Source organism: Rhinoderma darwinii, chromosome 5, assembly GCF_050947455.1.
Source record: "Rhinoderma darwinii isolate aRhiDar2 chromosome 5, aRhiDar2.hap1, whole genome shotgun sequence".
Taxonomy (NCBI): Eukaryota; Metazoa; Chordata; class Amphibia; order Anura; family Rhinodermatidae; genus Rhinoderma; species Rhinoderma darwinii.
In genome coordinates this window covers 295691214-295713911 of record NC_134691.1, presented here as the reverse complement: position 1 = coordinate 295713911, position 22698 = coordinate 295691214, and the positions used below count along the sequence as shown (strand labels likewise).

Sequence of the window (22698 nt, the reverse complement as noted above, 5' to 3'; positions counted from 1 at the left end):
TAATACGCCTCGTTTACGTCTGAAAATAGGTTGTGTGAACCCAGCCTGTCAAACGACGACGCGTAAAATGACTGCCTCGTCAAAGAAGTGCTGGACACTTCTTTGCAACGTAATTTGAGCCGTTCTTCATTGAAGTCAATGAAGAGCAGCTCAAGATTACGGGCGTCAAAGACGCCTCGCATAATGCGAGGAGGAGCTTTTACGTCTGAAACGACGCAGCTGTCTTCTCCTGAAAACAGTCTGTCTTTTCAGACGTAAAAGCCACTTCTCGTGTGCACATACCCTAAATGACTACACCACTGACATTTGGAGTTGCTGTATCCATGGCAAATGCTGTCTTTCTAAGGATTTCAATGAGTTTTTCACAGTAAACTTTCATGAAGTTTCAGTCCTACTTATATTGATGTTGGTATGGGGTCCTGCAACTAGTAGGGTATGTTCACACGCAGTGAGCAAAAACGTCTGAAAATACAAAGCTGTTTTCAGGCGAAAACAGCTCCTGAATTTCAGACTTTTTGCAAGTACTCACGTTTTTCGCGGCGTCTTTTACGGGCATTATTGGAGCTGTATTTCAATGGAGTCAATGAAAAACGGCTACAAAAACGTCCCAAGAAGTGACATGCATTTCTTTGACGCGGGCGTTTTTTTACGCGCCGTCTTTTGACAGCGACGCGTAAAATTACACCTCGTCTGAACAGAACATCGTAAAACCCATTGAAAGCAATGAGCAGATGTTTGCAGGCGTAATGGAGCCGTCATTTCAGGCGTAATTCGAGGCGTAAAACGCCTCCATTACGTCTGAAAATAGGTCGTGTGCACATACTCTTGCTCTGATTTTAAGAACAAACAGGTTCATTTCTATCGGAGAGGCAGCTATGTAAATTACAAGAGGTATCTATTTAGAAATCGGAGTATCCTATCTTCTGTTATTTACAATGGAGTGAAACTGTTCATGCATTGCCACCTCTGCACTGATAATAGGGACTAAACTGTTCCTTCTCAATATCAGTGAGGGTTCAGCTACCAGACCCCAACCGATCTGACTCTTATGACTGAGTGTGATTAACACCATGAACATCAACTACAGGAAATTCTCTAACATTTCATTATATTTTTTATTGCAATGCTTTTGACAAAATGATGTGTATTTGATACGCCATGAGCATTCCAGGATAAATGATCCTGTTCTAGGGGTGTCTAGGAAAAACATTCCAAATTCTAATGTAATTCAGTGGTGTTTTTAATGGCTCCCCTGCAGAGGAACTTCTGCTTAAAATAACAAACACCACAAATCATTTGTAATCCTACATTTAGCTCTGAAAGTTTATGCCTCTTCGCACGCTGTGAATAACATACATGTTCGCTGTAAACATGAGATGAAAGCAGAGGGGGTCCTCCGAGCTCCAGGCAGATTTAATACTCATCAGTGAAGTATTACAAAGCTTCATTTCCTGAGCGAGCGCTCGTTGAAAGCTATAAACCCAGGTCACTGTTAGCGTCTGACCATAAAAACATTGCATGATGGTCCTGTGTCAGAGTACTAGACCATTCTAATTCCTTGAGTAGAATAAGTTACAAAGACATTTTAAAGTAATACATAAAATACGCAAATCCGTGGCCTGCGACTCACCTGCTATTGTCAAACTAAAACTTGCAACATGCCTGGTCAGCTTGCTGAGAGTTGTAGTTTCACAGCAGCTGGAAAGCGTTGGGTTGCAGACCACTGGTGTACACAACTGGATTCTTTCGTAATAAACACTAATGTGTCCAAGGATGAATCAAAAATAAATTCTGATTTCCTTGGGTTCTTTTCACATTGGAATTTTTCATTCTGTTGTTGCCCCAGTGTTTTTCGACAGCAACAACAGTGCATAGTCTCTAGCGCTATTCTTGCTGTCACAAACACTGGAACCCCAACAGAAACGTCTTACTGGTCATGGTCCCATTAAGGACTGAAGCCATAGCAGTAGTGTGAACAAAGCCTAAAACATTTCACGGCTGAGCTACTTACCAGAACATAGTTTTCCAAGGTTGTACGAGCAAGAAAAATTGTCCATTTCACAGTATTTCCCATATATTTTTCCCAGTTTGGTTTTCGAGCAGTAGCATTTTCCGCACAGACATGTTCCTCTTCTACTACATTCAGGCTCCGATGCGGATTGCTTGCAGTTTTCGGACTGATGTTCACTTTCTCCTGAGCTACAGTTGCTGTCTGTGCATGGAACTCCTGGGCAGTCTGGATGGACCTCGGTAACACACTTATGCCTTAGTGGACTGTTACACTGACACGTGCAACTTCGGTGAATCTTTATTTTAGTGGTTTCATTGAAACCAATAGGTTTAAGAATGATGTAGTTATGTCCTCCTTCTACATCACAAGTGTTCATAGTAACTGATACATTAAAAATAACCTAAACAATAAGAAAACATTTACATTAAATCACGGAATTGTGCCAGCGAAGGACTAACATACATACTACAAATGACGACTGCCACTCCTGCCTACTCCTCAGCTTGTAACTAATATGGTTTTCTGTAAAAAGTATTGAAAATACTATTCAAATGAAATAAAAATGGAATCTATCCCAGACACAAAAAGTAATGCAACAATGACTTTTAGACCAGGTTTGACCAATGAAAAACCATCTCCTAGGACTATTTTATGATGCTGGAAACTGGTAGAGCAATGTGGTTGGGCAATAGAGGCTGCAGCTTAGTGTACAGCGGGCTACAGAATATATGTGGGATACGTAGGACCTCCTAAAGAAAAATTATCTTGAACTGTTAACACCTTACTTGGCTAATAAAAAAAGTACATACCATCCCGCATAAGCCCCCTACTTAGCCACACTCTGTCCTTTTGGCAGCACAGTAAATAGAGATTTAAACTTAAACCATTCTGTTTTAGGGTATGTGCACACGACGAGTGGCTTTTACGGCTGAAATGACAGCCTGTTTTCAGAAGAAAACCGCTGCCTCGTTTCAGACGTAAAACCTCCTCCTCGTAATATACGAGGCTTCTGTGACGCTCGTAAATCTTGAGCTGCTCTTCATTGAGTTCAATGAAGAACGGCTCAAATTACGTTGCAAAGAAGTGCCCTGCACTTCTTTGCCGAGGCAGTCAATTTACGCGTCGTCGTTTGACAGCTGTCAAACGACGACGCGTAAATTACAGGTCGTCTGCACAGTACGTCGGCAAACCCATTCAAATGAATGGGCAGATGTTTGCCGACGTATTGTAGCCCTATTTTCAGGCGTAAAACGAGGCATAATATGCCTCGTTTACGCCTGAAAATAGGTCGTGTGAACTCAGCCTTATTATATCTCGCTCATTCAGTTCCTCAGTCTCGGCTCTGGCACGGGAATCAGGACATACAATAAAACCTGTCAAATGACGTTAGTCGACTAGAAAATACGAATGCAAAACTGCATTTAAAATTACACTTGAAGATCTGCCAGAAGAAATGTATAAAAGGCCCTTTAGAGTACATTATAAGGCTGGGTTCACACGTGGCAGAATTTCACTTGAATTCCGCCGCGGACACTCTGCAGCGTTAATCCGCAGCGGCGCCGTTTCTCCATTGACTTCCACTTCTATTTAGAAGTGTTCGTTTAGACGATGCGTAAAATTCCGCTGTGGAGCATAGGCTGCGGAGCGGAATTTGGTGTCCGCAGCATGCTCTGTCTGTTGCGGACAGGTCGCGGACTCATGGCGGAATTTCTCCATTGACTTCAATGGAGATTCTAAATTCCGCAATGAAGTCCGCAGCTGTCATGCACATGTTATGTGTGCTGCGGATGCGTCTTGCTTTTTTAACATTACATTTCTTCATTCTGGCTGGACCTATGTATTTCTAGGTCTACAGCCAGACTGAGGAAGTCAATGGGACTCCCGTAATTAGGGGAGCGTTGCTAGGAGACGTCAGTAAATAGTCACTGTCCAGGGTGCTGAAAGAGTTAAGCGATCGGCAGTAACTGTTTCTGCACCCTGGACAGTGACTACCGATCCCAATATACAGCAACCTGTAAAAAAAATAGAAGTTCATACTTACCGAGAACTCCCTGCTTCTGTCTCCAGTCCGGCTTCCCAGGATGACGTTTCAGTCTAAGTTACGGCTGCAGCCAATCACAGGCTGCAGCGGTCACATGGACTGCCGCGTCATCCAGGGAGGTAGGGCTGGATGCCGAAAGAGGGACGCGTCACCAAGACAACGGCTGGTAAGTATGACATTCGTTTACTTTCACTAGGGAAAGTGCTGGCCCTTCTCTCTATCCTGCACTGATAGAGAGAAGGGAAGCACTTTTACCGCAGTACGCAGCAGCTAGTCCGCATCAATTTACTGCACATTTTGGGCAGATCCGCCGCAGAATCTGCAACGCAGATTCTGTGCGGCATTGATGCGGACAGCTGCGGAGGAAATCCGCCACGTGGGGGCATGCCCTAAATGTAAAACTGTATTATTATAGCTTGAACGTAACGGCCCAGAGTCTGAGGGTGCACTGCTGCAAGGTTCTGATGAGAACATTTACCTATTCATCTTGTTTGTCAAGGAGAACGTGTGTGGATTCAAATCACCACCTACATCAATACTGTATGTACTTCAGACCTGGCTTTTGTAGTGGCAAATGTATGTGTATATGTGTGAACGTGAAGGTGGTCATTTGAATCCACACAAAGTCTCCATGGAAACACAAAATTTACTAAGCACATTGGGACAAAGTGTGAATTTGAACCCTGTCCTTCCATAAAAGAAAACATATTTCGTCAAACGAATGCCATATTAATGATAATGGCACCCAGATGTATGTGGCTAGGAATAGGATACACACTCTATATTCATATACACGCTCCTATAGTAAATCACTGAGGAATGGGACATGAAGTATTGCAAAAAAGTACAGCAGTAACATATAACGCTATCAAATAAATGTGACTTCTTCCTTCACACATATCTGCAATTTGGTGTGATCATAAAGCACTTCACCCTTTAACAAAACCCTTTTCGTGTGTATGCCAGGTCTGGCCTCGTGTTAAATGGCCGCAGTTTTTGGAAACTAGGAAGGAGTTTTTGTTAGGGTATGTTCACACGGCCAAATTTCAGACGTATACGAGGCGTATTATGCCTCGTTTTACGTCTGAAAATACGGCTCCAATACGTCGGCAAACATCTGCCCATTCATTTGAATGGGTTTGCCGACGTACTGTGCAGACGACCTGTTATTTACGCGTCGTCGTTTGACAGCTGTCAAACGACGACGCGTAAAAATACAGCCTCGTCAAAAGAAGTGCAGGACACTTCTTTGGACGTTTTTGGAGCTGTTTTCTCATAGACTCCAATGAAAACAGCTCCAAAAACGGACGTAAAAAACGCCGCGAAAACGCCGCGAAAAATGCGAGTTGGTAAAAAAACGTCTGAAAAACAGGGTCTGTTTCCCCATGAAAACAGCTCTGGATTTTCAGACGTTTTTGTTGACTACGTGTGAACATACCCTAATTGTTGCACGTGCTCATCAATGATTGTGCTCACGAACAGAGAGTTATCAAACACAAAAAAAAGTGACACCACATGCTAAATAAATCTAGAGCATATATGAATGTGGAATTTCTTTTTACACATGTTGTGTCCAGTCTATGAATTATTAGCAGAAACACACATCACATACTGGTAAAAAAAGAAATCGACTTAGGCCCTCAAAAGTACACAATTAACATTCCTGCTCCACTTTTCTAATTGGAGAGTAAGGGTGCGGCCACACGGTGCGGCCACGTTGCGTTTATGTTGCGTTTTTAAACTGCAGCAAGTCATTTTTCAATAGAAGTCAATGGTGAAACTTTGGTTATGGACAGACTGCTGCTATTATATTACAATGTGTTTTTTGTGCAGTTATCTGCATCTTCATAATGTCCGACCGCATGCGGTTAATGACCGCGCTGTTAATGTTGTTGCTGAACTGCTTGCGTTTTTGCTAACAGTTCTGCAATACATTGTAATGAACCACATACAAGAAGCTCCTAACAAACTTCAACACGGGTGAAAATAATGTCCATAAATTATTTCCTTTAAAAACGCAACAGAACCACGTCATCGACGCACCGTGTGGCCTTATCCTAATTAAAGCATTATAGAAAACTGTTGTCCATCACTTGACAGCTGTCAGGAGATGACTGGAAACCATCTGGTGCAGACGGTGTCTGATGTTACTCTTGACATCAAAATTTGTTACACCTTTCAGTGAAACTATAATTTACTAATATATTGGCACAGCAATCGTGTGTATACAATACGTACATATATGCAGTTGAAAACATACAAAGTATGAAGAAATCACAGCACTCACAATAGTTTAAAAATGCAAAAAGTGGTTTATTCATCCATAAAAGTATCTATCTAGTGAAAAAAAGTGTTTATTTATTCACCCATAAAAGTGCGATGTTTCAGTCCCGGCCTTTCTCAAACAGTGTAGCCCCAGCCCTAGGGTGACGTTACATGTGGCGGATTCGCTGTAAATTTTACCCGCGGATTTCCGCAGGTAAAGTCGCAACGGATTACAATACAAAGCAAGTAGATGAGATTTTACAAATCTCATCCACATGCTGCAGACATTTTACACAGCAGATTTTCAAATCTTTGATATGTCGCCAAATGAATACCCTGCGGGGGGGGGGGTCTAATTTCCATAAAAGAGTCATTTTGGGGGCGTTAAATGGGTTTTTCAGTCCACAAAAATTTATGGCCTTTCCTCAGGTTAGGCCATCAATATCTGATCGGTGGTGGCCCGACTCCCGGCGGCCCTGCCGATCAGCTGTATTTATGGACAGTGATGTTAGCGGCTACTCCCGGAGAGGAATTCCACTCCTAGAGAAAGCCCCAATGGTGCTGCCTACGGGGAGCGGAGCTGTGTGGCACTACCTACGAGGGGGGCTGTGTTGCACTACCTACAAGGGGGCACTAGGGTACTAAATATATTGAGGGACTTACTTCTATATGGGGGCAGAAACAGGGCCTAACTGCTATATGGGGGCACAAACTGCCGTTTTACTGCCGCCGTACGAAGTCCGTGTCGCCCAAGGGCCCACATAAAACTGGAGCTGGCCCTGCCCCCACCTCTCCGGTGCTCCCTGCCAGTGTCCGTACTGTGCTGTAGTGATGACGCCACATCCACACAGTAAACGAAGACTGGCATGGAAAAACGGAACAGGTGTAATGGAGCAGAGGGGATTTAACAGGTACGTAATGCTACTTTTATTATTTTATGCCATTTCTCCACTTGGCACGTTTTTCTGTTGATCCCAGACAAACTCTTTGATTACAGATGATAAAATAACATAGCCGGTGTTCAATATCTATCCCAATGTGCAGAGACTCATAAAATGACCTTTGAAACATTTACTCTGGCTGGAGCTGTGACACGGTCAGACAATTTGGCAACAGTGTGTAATGATGAAAAATGTAGCTGAAGGTGGGAAGAGCAGATGGAAGAGTTTGACACTTTTAATCTACAGTTTGTGCAATCATTTCCCATAACAGATGTGAAGGTCATACAAAGGTCAAACGCGCAGCTTTAAGTTTTATAGGTGAGGCTCCGGTTTAGAATACACCGAAGGAAAAAGCCAGAAATAGAGGGAAGCAAACTGTACGCGCTGCAACTATAGCAACGAGCAAAAAGATATGTTTATTTGAATCTTAACCCCTTCCCAATGTATGACATATACTTACGTCATAGCCGGGTAGGGGAAGTATGGAGTGGGCTCATGGGCTAAGCCCGCTCCATACAAAGCGAGTGTCGGCTTTATATTACACTCGACACTTCTCTGTAACGTACGAGACCGTGCTCAATCGCGCTAGTTTAACCCTTCAAATGCCGCGCTCAATATTGACCACCGCATTTAAATCATTAGAAATAGGGGGGACCCTCTCTAACAGTCCATAGCCCCTTTCCACGACGCGATCGCGTGATGCCGATGGTTGTTATGGCAGCTAATGAAGGCCCCCAGGTCTGCCATCTTTGTGCACCTATTAAGCACGGCCTCTCGCAGAGCTTAATAGAAGCCTGTCAAAAAGACGATATACTGCAATGCATTATTATTGCAGTATATAATGCAAGCGATCCAACTGGTTCAAGTCCCCTAGTAAAAATCAGTGAAATAAAGTTTATTTTATGTACAATAAAAAATATTAAAAGTTCAAAAACCCCCCTTTTCCCCCAAAAGCATTTAAAAAAATTGAAATAATTAACATAACTGGTATCGACATGTCCGTAAAAATCTGAGCTATTACAATATATCATTAGTTAACACGCACGGTAAACGCCGTAAAAATAAAAACGTTTTTTGGTGACCTCATCTCACACAAAAATGGAATAAAACGTGATCAAAAACTTGTATGTATCCAAATATTGTATAATTAAAACTACAGCTTGTCCCGCAAAAAAATATGCTGCTGAAAATCGACAGAAAAATAAAGAAAAGTTATGGCTCTCATAATTGTATCTTTAAGGCCATGTTCAGACGTGGCAGAATTTTTCCGCTGCAAATGTTGGTGCAGATTCGGAGTAATTACGCAATGAATCTGCAGCAACATATGAATATTTGACAGGTAATTCAGACGTTGCAGATATCACAGCGGACTTGCTTACAGTTTTTGCTTTGCAAAGGCTGAAACACGCAGTGAAATTCCGCTTCTTCTCCGCAACATCATGAGCATGCTGCGGAGTGAAAATTCTGCACCGCAGCCTCATTTCCACACAGTTATTTTCTGCAACGTCTGAACTAAGTTTCCTAAAAATGTATAGAAACAAACGTAAAAACGGCTGCTGCAGAACTCCACTGCGGACTGTCCGCAGCGGAATTCAACAGCAATTCCGCCATGTGTGAATGTGCCCTTACAGTTAGTTTTTTCCTTGTAAAAGTAGTAAAATCTTTTTTGGTACTTTAATCGTATTGACCCGTAGAATAAAGTTAACACGTCAATTTAATTTACAATTAAACGAAGGAAAACAATGGCGGAATCGCTGTTTTTTTGTCATTTTCTGGCCGCAAATATTTCTCCCACGTCTATTAGTACATTATATGGCACAATAAATGGTGCCATGAAAAACTACAACTCGGCCTGCAGAAATCAATCCCTCATAGGACTATATTGACGTAAAAGTAAAAAAGTTATGACTTTTGGAAGGTAGGAAGGGAAAAATACCCATCACATAGTATACAAGCAGTCTTAGGGTATGTTCACACGGCAGCGTCCGTTACGGCTGAAATTACGGTGCTGTTTTCAGGAGAAAACAGCACCGTAATTTCAGCCGTAATGGCATGTGCAGGCGCTTTTCGCTGCGTCCATTACAGACGTAATTGGAGCTGTTTTTCCATGGAGTCCATGGAAAACGCCTCCATTTACGTCTGAAGAAGTGACAGGCACTTCTTTGACGCGGGCGTCTTTTTTACGCGCCGCCTTTTGACAGCGGCGCGTAAAAAAAATAACCGTCGGCACAGAACATCGTAAGACCCATTCTAATGAATGGGCAGAAGTTTGCCGACGCTTTTGAGCCTCATTTTCGGACGTAATTCGGGGCTAAAACGCCCGAATTACAGCCATAAATAGTGTGTGTGACCCCAGCCTTATAACATTGTTTCCTTTGTAATGCAGGACTGCAGTATCCATAGCAAAACTCCAGCAATATATCAAATAACAGCAATTTCCGATTAGCAGACCATAATAACACAGGGAAATGTTCAATACAAACATGTCCAATAAATTCCTTCTCATGTCGGCCAGTCCTATCGTTTCATTTACAAAGATGAATAGATTTAAGTCTTTTTTTGTTTACAAAGATCTGTTTGCTACACTCAGAATCTGGAAATTCAGGTGTGACTGCAGTGGGGTCCAGGAAGCTGAGATATGAGGAGTTGTTTGCACGGTCCTTGCTCTAGCTGCTCCCATACCTCAGTGTGACAAAATTACATCATTAGGAATTTTCTTTATTTTCTGGATAATCATTTGATTCCAAAAAGTTTTTTTTCCAGGAGTAGAAAAACATGTCTTTTTTTCTAATACAAAAACAGTGCCACGCCTGTCCACATGGTTGTTTCTGGTATTGCAGCTCAGTTGCATTCACTTAAATGGTGCTGAGCTGCATTACCAGAGAAAACATGTGGACAAGTGAGGGACTGTTTTTGGAAGAAAGCAGCCATGTTTTTCTAAACTTAGAGAGCCCCTTTAATCTTGCCCTATTTAAATAAATTCCCTGCTCTCCACATTGTTTCCTTCTTAGGCCTCATGCACACGACCATAGCCATGTGCACGGCCGTGATTTACGGGTCGGCCGGGGGCGGAGTGTCACCCGCAAGCCGCGGACCGCGCACATGGCCGTGGCCATTATTTCCTATTAGCCTGGACAGCAGAACACGGCCGTAATAAGACATATACGTTCTATCTGCGGTCCGGGCTCCTGGGCCATGCACGGACCGTGGAAACCACGGTCGTGTGCATGGCCCCTTAGGAATTAATTTTTTCCAATTCTTCTGTCGATTTTCGGGTGAATTGCGGCCACAAAAACACGTTCGTGTGCATGGGGCCTTAGTAATGAAGGCACAGGAAAAGCTAAAGTAGCTCTACCGTATGAGAACTATTCAAACAGCTTCTTATATCTCAGCTTCCTAGACGTTGGTCAGTATCATATGGGAGGAAGTTGTATGGGACTTGACTTCAGCCAAAGTAAAGATTTTTGTGACGCCATTTTCTGAGCGCCATAACTGTTTTATTTTTCTATTGATTGAGCGGTATGACAGCTTATTTTTTTGGTGAGCTGTAATTTCTATTGGATGCCTTTTTGGGGTACATGTTTTATTAAATTTTTTGTGGGAGATGAGGTGACCAGTTTTTTTTTTGTTTGTTTTTTACGCCGCTCACTGTGCGGGTTAGATAATGTTATATTGTGATAGTTTGGACTTTCACAGACGTGGTGATACCAGTTATGATTTTTTTTTTTCAATTGCTTTTGGGGGGAAATGGGAAAAGTTTTTTTCCCTGAACTTATAAAATATATATATAGAAGACAGCGTAGGAAACAGTGACGGCACCAGGACTTCAAGGCAGATGCAAGCAAAGTGGATTTATTCACCTAAAAAAAAACACAGCAACGTTTCGGTTCAACAGGAACCTTTCTCAAGCCATGTTTTTACATTGCTGGATAGTATATATATATAAAATGAAGAGCAAGTTAGGAGCAGCACTTGTGACAAAAACCAAAAAATAGTCAGTGCTATGCTTCACATGGTAAGGAGTAACTTCTCCCCATATAATGTATAGTAAGAAATGAAAGCACGGAAGTAGCACTCAAAGAAAAAAAGTGAAATTTATTCACCCATGTGCTGGTTGAGTAAATTTCACTTCTTTTCTTTGAGTGCCGCTTCTGTGCTCTCATTTCTTTATATATATATATATATATATATATATATATATATATATATATATATATATATATATATATATATATATATATATATATATAATGAGAAAAAGAATAAAGCAGCACAGCAACAGCAGAGGCCTCCTAGGTTGAGGCTAGGAACCCTCGTTAATGAAATCCCAAAAAAAGCACTCCAAGGAAATTGGTGAAAAAAAGTGGTGTGTTACTAGTCCCCCTAGCGATGTATTGCAATATATTGCGATTCTAAGAGGCCCCTATTAAGCCCTGGTTCCGGCAGGGATTTATAGGTGTACAAAGATGGCAGATCTGAGGGCCTTCAGTAGGCCCCCAGGCGGCCATGACGACTATCAGCACCCCGCAATTGTGTTGCAGGGGGACCGATGGCACGTTAGAGGGGGCCCCCCTCATTCTAACGGCTTAGATGCTGCAATTGCTATTGACCGCAGCATCTAAGGGGTTACACTGAATGTTCGGCTGTAACGTTCTATGGATCGGGCTCAGCACGTAGGCACGCTTCATAATCCCCTACCCGACCTCCGCTGTATATAGACACCGGATATCGGGAAGGAGTTAATAATTATTGTTCATATTATTTTTTCTTTTAAAGGAGATGATAAGGAAGACCTTGACGTATACCAGAATGTATACCTCTGTTGAAAGGCCAAAACATGTCCCACTGTATGGCATTCAGTGGTATACATCGCCGGGGGACCAGCCCTGGAAAAACTCCTGAAGTCAATGTCCATAGATGGACCGCAACGTCAGGAGTTTCCTATCGCTGGAGACCCCGAGTAGAGCATCAGCTAGCACTCTGCCCAGGGACTCCAGCACTGCTCCTGACAACACTGTAAACCTGTGACCATATAGCGTAAACCTGTGACAAATGCCATACAGTGGCATCCTTCACACATAGGCTCCCATGTTAAAAAACGTATACCGTGAGCCCTATGAAGACGTTTATCGTGTATGTCAGGAGCTTTTCCGATGTACACAATAAACGTAGGGCAATAATGGGATGTGAGTGGGACCATAGAGCCTCTCTGAGACTAGAACAAGGTTATTTGAACAGATATAGTAGGCAAAGCTTTTATCTGCAGCTGTGGAGGATATTTAGATATACTGTACCTTTTCATAACTCTGTACATTACGACATCCTTCTATCCCAGAATGTCTCGTTCCATCTGGACATATAGCAGTAATATTTACATAAATACCCTTCATGGGATTATCCACTTGAATCTTTATTTCTGAGAGAAGTGCCTAAAAAGAATACATCAAAGTTGATGTTAAATTGTATTTACAGAAGCATCCATCGTTTTATTCTGCTGGGTAATGAACATCTTGTTTGTGTGAGATTGTCACAATAGATGAACTGTTTCCTGAGCATAAAGAATGCACTGTCAGCTCTGTTCACAAGCTGAATGGAAACACGCGCTCTACAAACAGCGGAGCGCCATTTAATCATGGTGAAATTTACAGTATTCTGACAGCTAACACAGAGCAGATATGTGTCACAAATATAAAAAAAGCTATAAACGTTAACATTGTCTTTCAGCACCATGCCAGACAATAAGGGTACGATGACACATGGCGTAGCTGCATTGTATTTCCACATTGTAAAAATATTTTGCGGGAAACACAATGTATGCTTGTCGGAAAAACATTCAGTTGCGGAATATTTTTCCCATAGGCATTTATTGTAAAGGTTTTTGCCGCGTACACACAGAGGCATCCATCCATTGTGGATTGTAAAAAGCCAATATTCATGAGAGTGCCACCTACCAATTCCCAATAATATTTTGCTTAGGCCCCATGCACTCGGCCGGGCCCGTAATCATGGCCCGCAATTGCGGGCACGGCTAGCTGCTGATGGCGGCCTGCATTTTCAGTATGGGAGCCTCTTGGGATGACATTTCACCCCAGGAAACCGCTGCAGCCTTTGATTGCGGCGGCGATCACTTGAACGTCATCCCAGGAGGCTGGCCCTCTGACATCATCCTGGCCGGCCTCCTGGGATGACGTTTTATCCCATGTGACCGCTGCTACAGCCTGAGATTGGCTGCAGTGGTCACATGGGATGAAACCTCATCCCAGGAGGCTGGCCTGGAGGAAGAAACACAGACTTCTGGGTAAGTATACGATTTTTAAGTTTTCTTAGTTGCGTTTTTTTTTGAGCGTAACGAATAGGCTGTATGCCAGCATGGTGTACTATATGTAACTGTGTGACTGGCACACTTATAGAAGCTATATCTGGGTGCAATGGTAATACAAAGCAGCCACTCCAGTCTTGAACAGTAGGCGTGAGACTTTCTGTTCATCAGTATTTTGCACCTGTGCAATCTCCCTCTATGTAGAATTGTAGTCTGTTTGCATCCTCTTGGGAATTGGTGTGCGTACCTGCCATTGTGAATACGTTTGGCCTTTTTCAGTGATTTCACATGGGATGAAACACCATCCCAGGAGGCCGGCCTGGATGACGTCAGAGGGCTGGCCTCCTGGGATAAAACGTCATTGCAGGAGGCCGGCCTGGATGACGTCAGAGGGCTGGCCTCCTGGGATGATGCTTTATCCCATGTAACCACCGCTGCAGCAAATCATAAGCTGCAGTGGTCTCCTGATTGTTAATGACAAGCAGAGATCTCGAAAATCATGAGAAATTGATATGGAAAGTATAATGGAATACTGTATCATTCATTATACCAAAAAAAATAACACTGGAATACCCCTTAAACCCAAAAACACTTTTGGGCAGCGACAGAAAAGGAAGGCTTGAGACCGAGGTCAAATCTGGGCAGGAATCAAAATCCTGTTACTAAGTAAAAAAACATTGGATCCTGTGAGGAAATACCTATATTCTAAAACACTAACCTGATAAGCTTCAACCACCACATTCTTAATGTTCGATGTAGTGGGGTCCAGTTCCTTGGCAACTGTCCCTGGCATCAATGGTAAGAGATCCTTTAAAAATAAAATCACAAATGTCATTTACCTCTAAAGGGAAACAATCTTTTCAATAACCGCAAACATTGAAATAATTTTTACCTTATACCAATCAAAGGCATTTCCCCGGACAGCAAACAGTCCATATACATGGTTGTCCACTAATCTCTTCCCCAGCAAACCTAGTGATGGATGCTCCTGTAAATAAATAAAATCTCATTACCTACTCAATATAGAATCAATCTAGCTAAATTAACTAAGATCAGAATGTTCCTGGTATACATCTAGCTTCTAATATCCTCATGACAAGAAATAAATGCATTGTTTTTCATATTTATAAGTATTTATGGTGAAAAGGTTTTCCCATAATAAATATTTATCACGTGTCCACAGGATAGGTGATAAATATCTAATCAGTGGGGGTCTGACCGCCGGGACCCCCACCAATCACGAGAACCGGCTTACTTTGCCATTGCTGGGATCCCCATAGGAACGGAGCAGTAATGGGAATGCTCGACCACCGCTTCATTCATTTCTATGGGGCTACCGAGCGCTATCTTCAGAAGCCCCAAAGAAATGAATGCAGCGGTGACCGAGCATGTGAACTACTGATCCATTCCTATGGGGTTCCCAGGAACCCTCCCTGCCGATAGGTGATCAATATTAATTATGGGAAAACCCCTTTAAATAATGAATTCAGCTGTATATGTACCACGAGTCAATGTAAGGGCGGGTTCACACATGGCGGAATTGCACTTAAATTCCGCTGCGGACACTCCGCAGCGTTAATCCGCAGCGGAGCCGTTTCTACATTGACTTTCACTTTAATTTAGCAGTGTTCGTTTACACGATGCGTACAATTCCGCTGCGGAGCATAGGCTGCGGAGCGGAATTTGGTGTCCGCAGCATGCTCTGTCTGTTGCGGAGCAGTGGCGGACTCATGGCGGAATTTCTCCATTGACTTCAATGGAGATTCAAAGTTCCGCAATGAAGTCCGCAGCTGTCATGCACATGTCATGTGTGCTGCGGATGCGTCTTGCTTTTTTTACTTGACATTTCTTCATTCTGGCTGGACCTATGTATTTCTAGGTCTACAGCCAGACTGAGGAAGTCAATGGGGCTCCCGTAATGACGGGAGCGTTGCTAGGAGACGTCAGTAAATAGTCACTGTCCAGGGTGCTGAAAGAGTTAAGCGATCGGCAGTAACTGTTTCTGCACCCGGGACAGTGACTACCGATCACAATATACATGTATCTGTAAAAAAAAATGAAGTTCGTACTTACCGAGAACTCCCTGTTTCTGTCTCCAGTCCGGCCTCCCAGGATGACGTTTCAGTGTAAGTGACGGCTGCAGCCAATCACAGGCCAAGCACAGGCTGCAGCGGTCACATGGACTGGCGCGTCATCCAGGGAGGTCGGGCTGGATGCCGAAGGAGGGACGCGTCATAAAGACAACGGGCGGTAAGTATGAATTTCTTTTACTTTCACTAGGGAAAGTGCTGTCCCTTCTCTCTATCCTGCACTGATAGGGAGAAGGGAAGCACTTTTCCTGCAGTCCGCAGCGGCCAGTCCGCATCAATTTTCTGCACATTTTGTGCAGATCCGCAGCCGTAATCCGCAACCCGGATTAGGTGCGGCATTGATGCGGACAGTTGCGGAGGAATTCCGCCATGTGTGGTCATGCCCTTATCCTTCGGCACACATCCATTGTAGGTTCTGATGCATCATAGGGTATAAAATGTAAATATCAACCAGTTAGGGCTCATGCACATAGCAGCATTATAGGGCACCCATTACAATCTATGAGCCCCTTTTGTACCTCCATAAACCTCTTGCATACATAGGCATATTGAGGCATGTTTCATCGTAAGCCATGCTCCCGAGGTATTCTTCCCTGGAAGCAATATAGAGTGCTGTAGAGGGGCACCATAATACTGAACAGTAGAGACTCCATGAGCTGCCGTACACCCCGTGTCCATAAACCGTTCATATAAGTTGGCACAGGCAATGCTTGTGTGGTTAGAGAATATGCAGAAGTTCATTATCATCTGGCATCTACTACCTATTTATGTGCAATAACAAGGTGATAACATTTTGATTTATCACTCCATTGTTGTATTTCATTTTTGTCAGGTGCACTGAAGTTTATGATCGCGACGAGTAAACAGGGAAGGGCTGGAAATGTAACCCTTGAATTTTTTATGATTATATTGATGTCTGTCATGCACATGATATATTCTGCACTGCTCAAAGTAGGACTGGGCGATATGGCTCAAAAATAAAACCGTGTTTTTTTTTAAATTTTTGGGGGGATTCTTGTTTTGAATCCCAATTTTCTTGTTTTTTGCTATAAGAAACGAAAACAAGTTTCGTGAGCTGGTGCCGGGTGAAGGAGTCGGATATATTTGATGCAGGCTATCTCGTCCCGCCACCCAGATATGATTAACTATAGCTAAGAAATGGTCATCATAGCTAGTGACCAACTATAACGAACTTGTTCGCCTGGCACTGGATAACTAAACCGAGTATGCACGGTGTATATATGGTGTATTTCTATGCTATGCATATAAAGTGTGATGTAGATACATAGAGATATACTTGTATGTTGTGTGTCATGCCTGGTGTATTTATACTTTGGTATAAATGGTGCATTGCTTGTATACTATGTATATGTGGCGAGTTGCATATATGAGAAGCCTGAAAACAGGGAGGCCTGAGGTAAAATTCACATATAAGACCCCATTCACAAAAAGTGCAGTTGCACACAACCGAGTTTGGGCCGTGAAAAACGGTCCGAGTGTCGGCCGCATTTCCCCGCCCGATTGCGGTACTGGTGAATGGGACTCCGGGTATCATAGAAATTTTATGATGCTAGGAGTCTTTGCCTCCCCGCGGAACTGCTGTTCCGTACTGTATCATTTTGTTCATTACGGAACAGCAGTTCTGTAGGGAGGCAGATACTCCCAGCATCATAAAATTTCTATGATGCCAGGAGTCCTGTTCACCTGTGCCGCGGTCGGGCCGGGAATGCGTCCGACACTTGGACTGTTTTTCACGGCCCAAACTCATTTTTGTGCAAGAGGTGTAACTTTTTTCCCTATGTTTGACGTGAAGGCCAGAACAGCTCCTGACGTTCATGCTACACGTGTCCATAGGGTAATGTTAGGCTGGATTCACATGGTGCCATTTTATTACAACTTCAGTAATGAGCACTGCATTTCCCCCTTGTTTCTCTCCAGCGCCGCCTCCTCCCTACCAAAGCCGTTTCTGCAGTGTATGTGTGTATGCCGCTTCACTGATACCTTCTGCCACCAGTCACCCAGAGCCAGGTCCCAAGCATTGAGAGAGCCGCCCCTGTCCAACCAGCGCCATATTAATTAAGAGGCATGTTTCACTCCAACGTACTATAGTTTAAAACTCGCACATGAATCACCAGTTTTAAAAAATTCCCCCCATAATCTGTCAAATGTATACTCTGTTTTAGCTTATGTTTGCCCCATGGAAACATACGGAAATGTCACAGTATATATTTCTATAGTATGTCTTGGTATACAGATTTATACGTCAGACATACGGCCCTCACCAGTATGTGTTTAAAGTGGAATAGTATAGAAAGGAAATGCAAAATTGTTATTTTTGGTCTCTAAAATTGATGTGGTTGTAATTGACGGAAATATAGTGATTTTAACCTATTACACTAAAGACTATGCACTGTTTCCTATCTTATATTTATCAGACATCATAAATTGGAAGCAAGCAGCTGCAAATTACAGGATGTTATGACTGAACCCACATCCCGATTAGCCCCGTGATCCAAATTTCTTTTACTGTACAATCTAAGGTTATGATTGTATCAAATAAAAATGCACTAATTTAAATTTCAAGACAAAACCCCCAATTTATAAGCAATCTCCTGTGTACGGTACACAATGTTTACAATGCCAAGTACTGACTACTAAGGCCTAGTTCACACAAAGTATTTTGCAGGCAGAGAAAATCTGCCTCAAAATTCCTACAGGAATTTTCAGGCAAATTTTGACCTCTCTGCGCTTTTTTGCCACAGCTTCCGCTGAGTTTTTTGGCCACAGGCCATTGAGGACCGCGGGCAAAAAAAACACAGCGAAAACCATTTTTTTCTGCCTCCCATTGTTTTCAATAGGAGATCAGAGGCGGAGCCGCAGCGAGAAAGGACATGCCGCTTTTTTTTCCGCCGAGCAGCTATAAGACACCCGGGGGAAATAAAAACGCCTCCGCCTCTCATTGAGATCAATGGGAGACAATTTCGGACGTTTTTTGGCGCTGATTCTGACACGGTTTTCCTGTCTGAACTGAGCCTAAGTGTTCCTCTAAACCAGAGGTCTCAAGCACGCGGCCCCTGGGGCTGTCATCTGCGGCCCGCGGGACACAGAGCCGCTAGACTCTGGAATTCCCTGACATCGCTGTCTACATATGAACAGCGATGTCTGTGGCTTCCCCAGAGCCGGAGTCTCGTGCAGAGAGCTAGTATCGGCTTTGCTCCGGGACTCTGTGGAATCCCCTGACATCGCTGTCCACATATGAACAGCGCGATGTCTGGGGCTTCCCCAGAGCCGGAGTCCTGTGCAGAGCGTTAGTATCGGCTTTGCTCCGGGACTCTGTGGAATTCCTTGACATCGCTGTCCATATATGGACAGTGTGTCAGGGTCTTCCCCAGAGCGCAGTCCCAAGCAGAGCGCTAGTATAGGCTCTGCTCCGGGACTCTGTGGAATTCCCTGACATCGCTGTCCATATATCGACAGTGTGTCAGGGTCTTCCCCAGAGCAGAGTCCCGAGCAGAGCACTAGTACAGGCTCTGCTCCGGGACTCTGTGAATTTACCTGACATCGCTGTCCATATATGGACAGTATGTCAGGGTCTTCCCCAGAGCGGAGTCCCGAGCAGAGCGCTAGTACAGGCTCTGCTCCGGGACTCTGTGGAATTCCCTAGAGCAGGAGTCCCAGTGATGTCAGGACCACAGCTGGAGTCCCAGGAAGAGCCTACTAGCGCTCTGCCCGGGACTCCAGCTCTGGGATTGCCCCTGACATCTCTGTCCATATATGGACAGTGATGTCAGGAGCAGAGCTGGAATCCCAGGCAGAGTGCTAGAAGCGGCTCTGCTCTGGGACTCCAGCTCTGGGCAAGCCCCTGACATCTTTGTGGCAGCATCTGCAGAGGGCTGTGCGGCAGCATCTGCAGAGGGCTGTGCGGCAGCATCCGCAGAGGACTGTGCGGCAGCATCCGCAGAGGGCTGTGTAATTATGTAGTATTATTATTATAGTAATGTAGTGTTATAGTAGTTCAAATAAGTAATTTATTAATAATAATTTTGTGTTGTATCAAATTTGAAAGTAATGCGGCCCGTCAACTTCCCATTTTTTCTATATGCGGCCCACTTACCCTGCCGAGTTTGAGACCCCTGCTCTAAACTATTCCTGTGAGGTGGTGAGGTTCTTTTCTTAAGGTGCTTCTGCCATAGGACAGGGTTGAACCCGTCGGCGCTAAGTGCTCCCACTATACAATATTAAGGGTATGTGCACACAACATATTTTCAGACGTAATGGAGGCATTTTACGCCCCGAATTACGCCTGAAAAGATGGCTCTAATACGTCGGCAAACATCTGCCCATTGCTTGCAATGGGTCTTACGATGTTCTGTGCAGACGAGCTGTCATTTTACGCGTCGCTGTCAAAATACGGCGCGTAAAATGACAGCTCGTCAAAAGAAGTGCAGGACACTTCTTGGGATGTTTTTGGAGACGTTTTCTCATAGACTCCAATGAAAACTGCGCCAAGAACGGTCATAAAAAACGCTGCAAAAACGCTGCGAAAAACGCCGCGAAAATACGCGATTTGCTCAAAAAACTTCTAAAAATCAGGGGCTGTTTTCCCTTGAAAACAGCTCCATATTTTGAGACGTTTTTGACTCTGCGTGTGCACATACCCTTAGGGAGGCTGTAAACTGTACTCCACATCCAGCTAAAAAAGGCATTTGGGCACTGCTTTGTGAGCACTTTGAGAGATCATACACCTGCTTTCAGCCAATCAGTGTTACATAGGTACATAGTTGATAAGGTTGAAAAAAGACACAGGTCCTTTAAGTCCAACCTATAATCCTACCGTGTTGATCTAGGGGAAGGCAAAGCCCCCATGAGGTGAATGTCAATTTCCTCATTAGAGGAAGAAAATCCTCCTCAACTCCAAATATGACGATCAGAATAAATCCCTGGATCCACTTCTTATCTCCAGAATCTATTACTCATGACTTGTAATATTATATTTTCCAAGAAAGGCACCAAGGCACTTCTTCAACTGGATCAAAGAATCAACACACAACATCCTGTGGCAGAGAGCTCCATAGCCTCACCGCTCTCTCATTGTTTGGGGGGTTCTCATCAATGCTGATTGGTTGAGAGCAGCTGATAGACAGGGTTCTCCTTACAAAGCTCCTCCCAAATGTTCTTTTCAGCTGAATGCCAGCCACAGTATACAGCACTCCAAACTGGCTATTGTAGCGTATAGTTGGAAGTTCTTAGCACCCACTAGTTTAACCCTATCTGGGCATCATATAATGATGCTCTGTCTTATGATAGAGGTAGTTTTTATTTAATCCAGTTGCTGCTACAATATTGTGCGATTTCTAAAGAGCTGGTGACAATATGACAGTATTAAAGTGATTGCAATTTCTATATTTGCTAATTATTTTCATTGTGCAATATTTTAGAATGCTATTGTCTGCGGTCGTGTACTCTTAGTAATTGATGAACAAGGCAGGTTGCTTTACATATGTGTACGGTACATTTAGCAGAGGTTATAATGACGTATAACCTAATTAATGTCGTATCCGTTCAGTATGTCAACCACACGTACATACAATTCCCGCTTCCTGACAACTTATCGTATGACTTAAATCACTTGCACTAGGAACCAAGATTATAATAATGAGTTCTTCTTACACACAGATAACTCCTCTTGAACAGGTCCTTACCATATCTGAAGCTCTGGTGTAAACGTTGTCTTTGAGATGACAGTTGCCATCATTCGGGGACACTATCCCTGCTAATTTACTGTCAAGTGCTAAATGAGAAGTTTGATCTGTCATCAAAATAATTAAGCGCTTTGCTTCTTTCCGCCAGCCAATTTCTTTCTGAAACATAAAAATAAATGCATTACTAAACTGTTTACTGTTAATCTAGTAATAGGGAAATGAAGAACAAGCAGAAACGTCTTTACCATTTATATTTACAAAGTTTCAAATCATAACATTGGAATAGACATTTCACAAACCGCATAAAAACACTAATAAAATTTCAGGAAAGTAACAAAAAATGACATTGTATAATGAAATTAAAAGGATTAGCTCAAAAGGGTAGGAAAGAAACAAAGGCAGCATATCTGAGTGACGTTCCACCGAATCTGACCAATGTACAGTGATGGAGACGGGTTATTGTGTCCATTAATATCATCATTATCATACATGCTGTTACGCTTCATCTATGTCTCGCTGGGTCGGAGCTCAATAGCCAGATTCATATTTAGAGATTGTTTTTGAACAATTTTCACCTAAAGTTTTGCCGAAAGACTCTTGTCCCATGAGTAAAACACAAAGATGCAGATATACCCCGCGAGTGCTAAGGCCCTGTTCACATCTGCGTCAGGGCATTCCATTACTCTGCTCCGTCAGAGAAGCAGAACAAGGGAATGCCGGACGCAACGGTTCCATTGCAACACGGACACCGCCGATGGCGAACGGGGCCCATTAACTTTAATGGATTCCGTCGGGGTGCACCTAACAAAGCCTCCAACGCAGATGTGAACAGCCCTTAAGATACTGTATATGCATGCATTGTATATCTTTATTATTTTAAATTGCATTACCACTATATTTACTATACTTATAAATGTGAGAGTACAACCCCATTTATAACCCTGCTCTGTACCCCCTCTATAAGCAAGAGCCCTTGCTATGGAAGACTTGAGCTATCCATGTATAACATGGTCAGCCATTTATTTGAAAGGCTGCCATGTAAAACTACATTTCTCTTGTGGCAGCCACTTATTGTTTTCCTTAAAATTTAACACTGGTGTGCCAATCTTCCAGTAATTGTGAGTCATGAGAACCATTAGTGTAGCCCATTGCATGCAATCTTGCTGGCAATAGGAAGCACTGATATTTTTATTTTAAGGTAGGAATGAGCCCAATTGACTAGTGAGACCCAGGTTGCATATATGATATATCTACCCGTTCCTGCATCTGACCAAAGCAACTAAATTTCCTGTCCTGAGTACAACGTTTGGCTAATTCCGTCAGCCCCAT

The 22698-nt window shown here is 43.3% G+C and overlaps 1 protein-coding gene across 1 annotated transcript in view; it reads right to left on the bottom strand.

Moving 5' to 3' along the window:
• ITGB8 (integrin subunit beta 8) overlaps nt 1-22698 on the bottom strand; it is a 124078-nt gene that overhangs the window by 14296 nt on the left and 87084 nt on the right. The window contains exons 6-10 of the mRNA XM_075827304.1: nt 21370-21528; nt 14470-14565; nt 14296-14385; nt 12553-12687; nt 2012-2411 (exon numbers count right to left, since the gene is read on the bottom strand). Of these exons, the coding sequence (XP_075683419.1) occupies nt 2012-2411; nt 12553-12687; nt 14296-14385; nt 14470-14565; nt 21370-21528 (880 nt within the window). The remainder of the gene's footprint in view (nt 1-2011; nt 2412-12552; nt 12688-14295; nt 14386-14469; nt 14566-21369; nt 21529-22698) is intronic.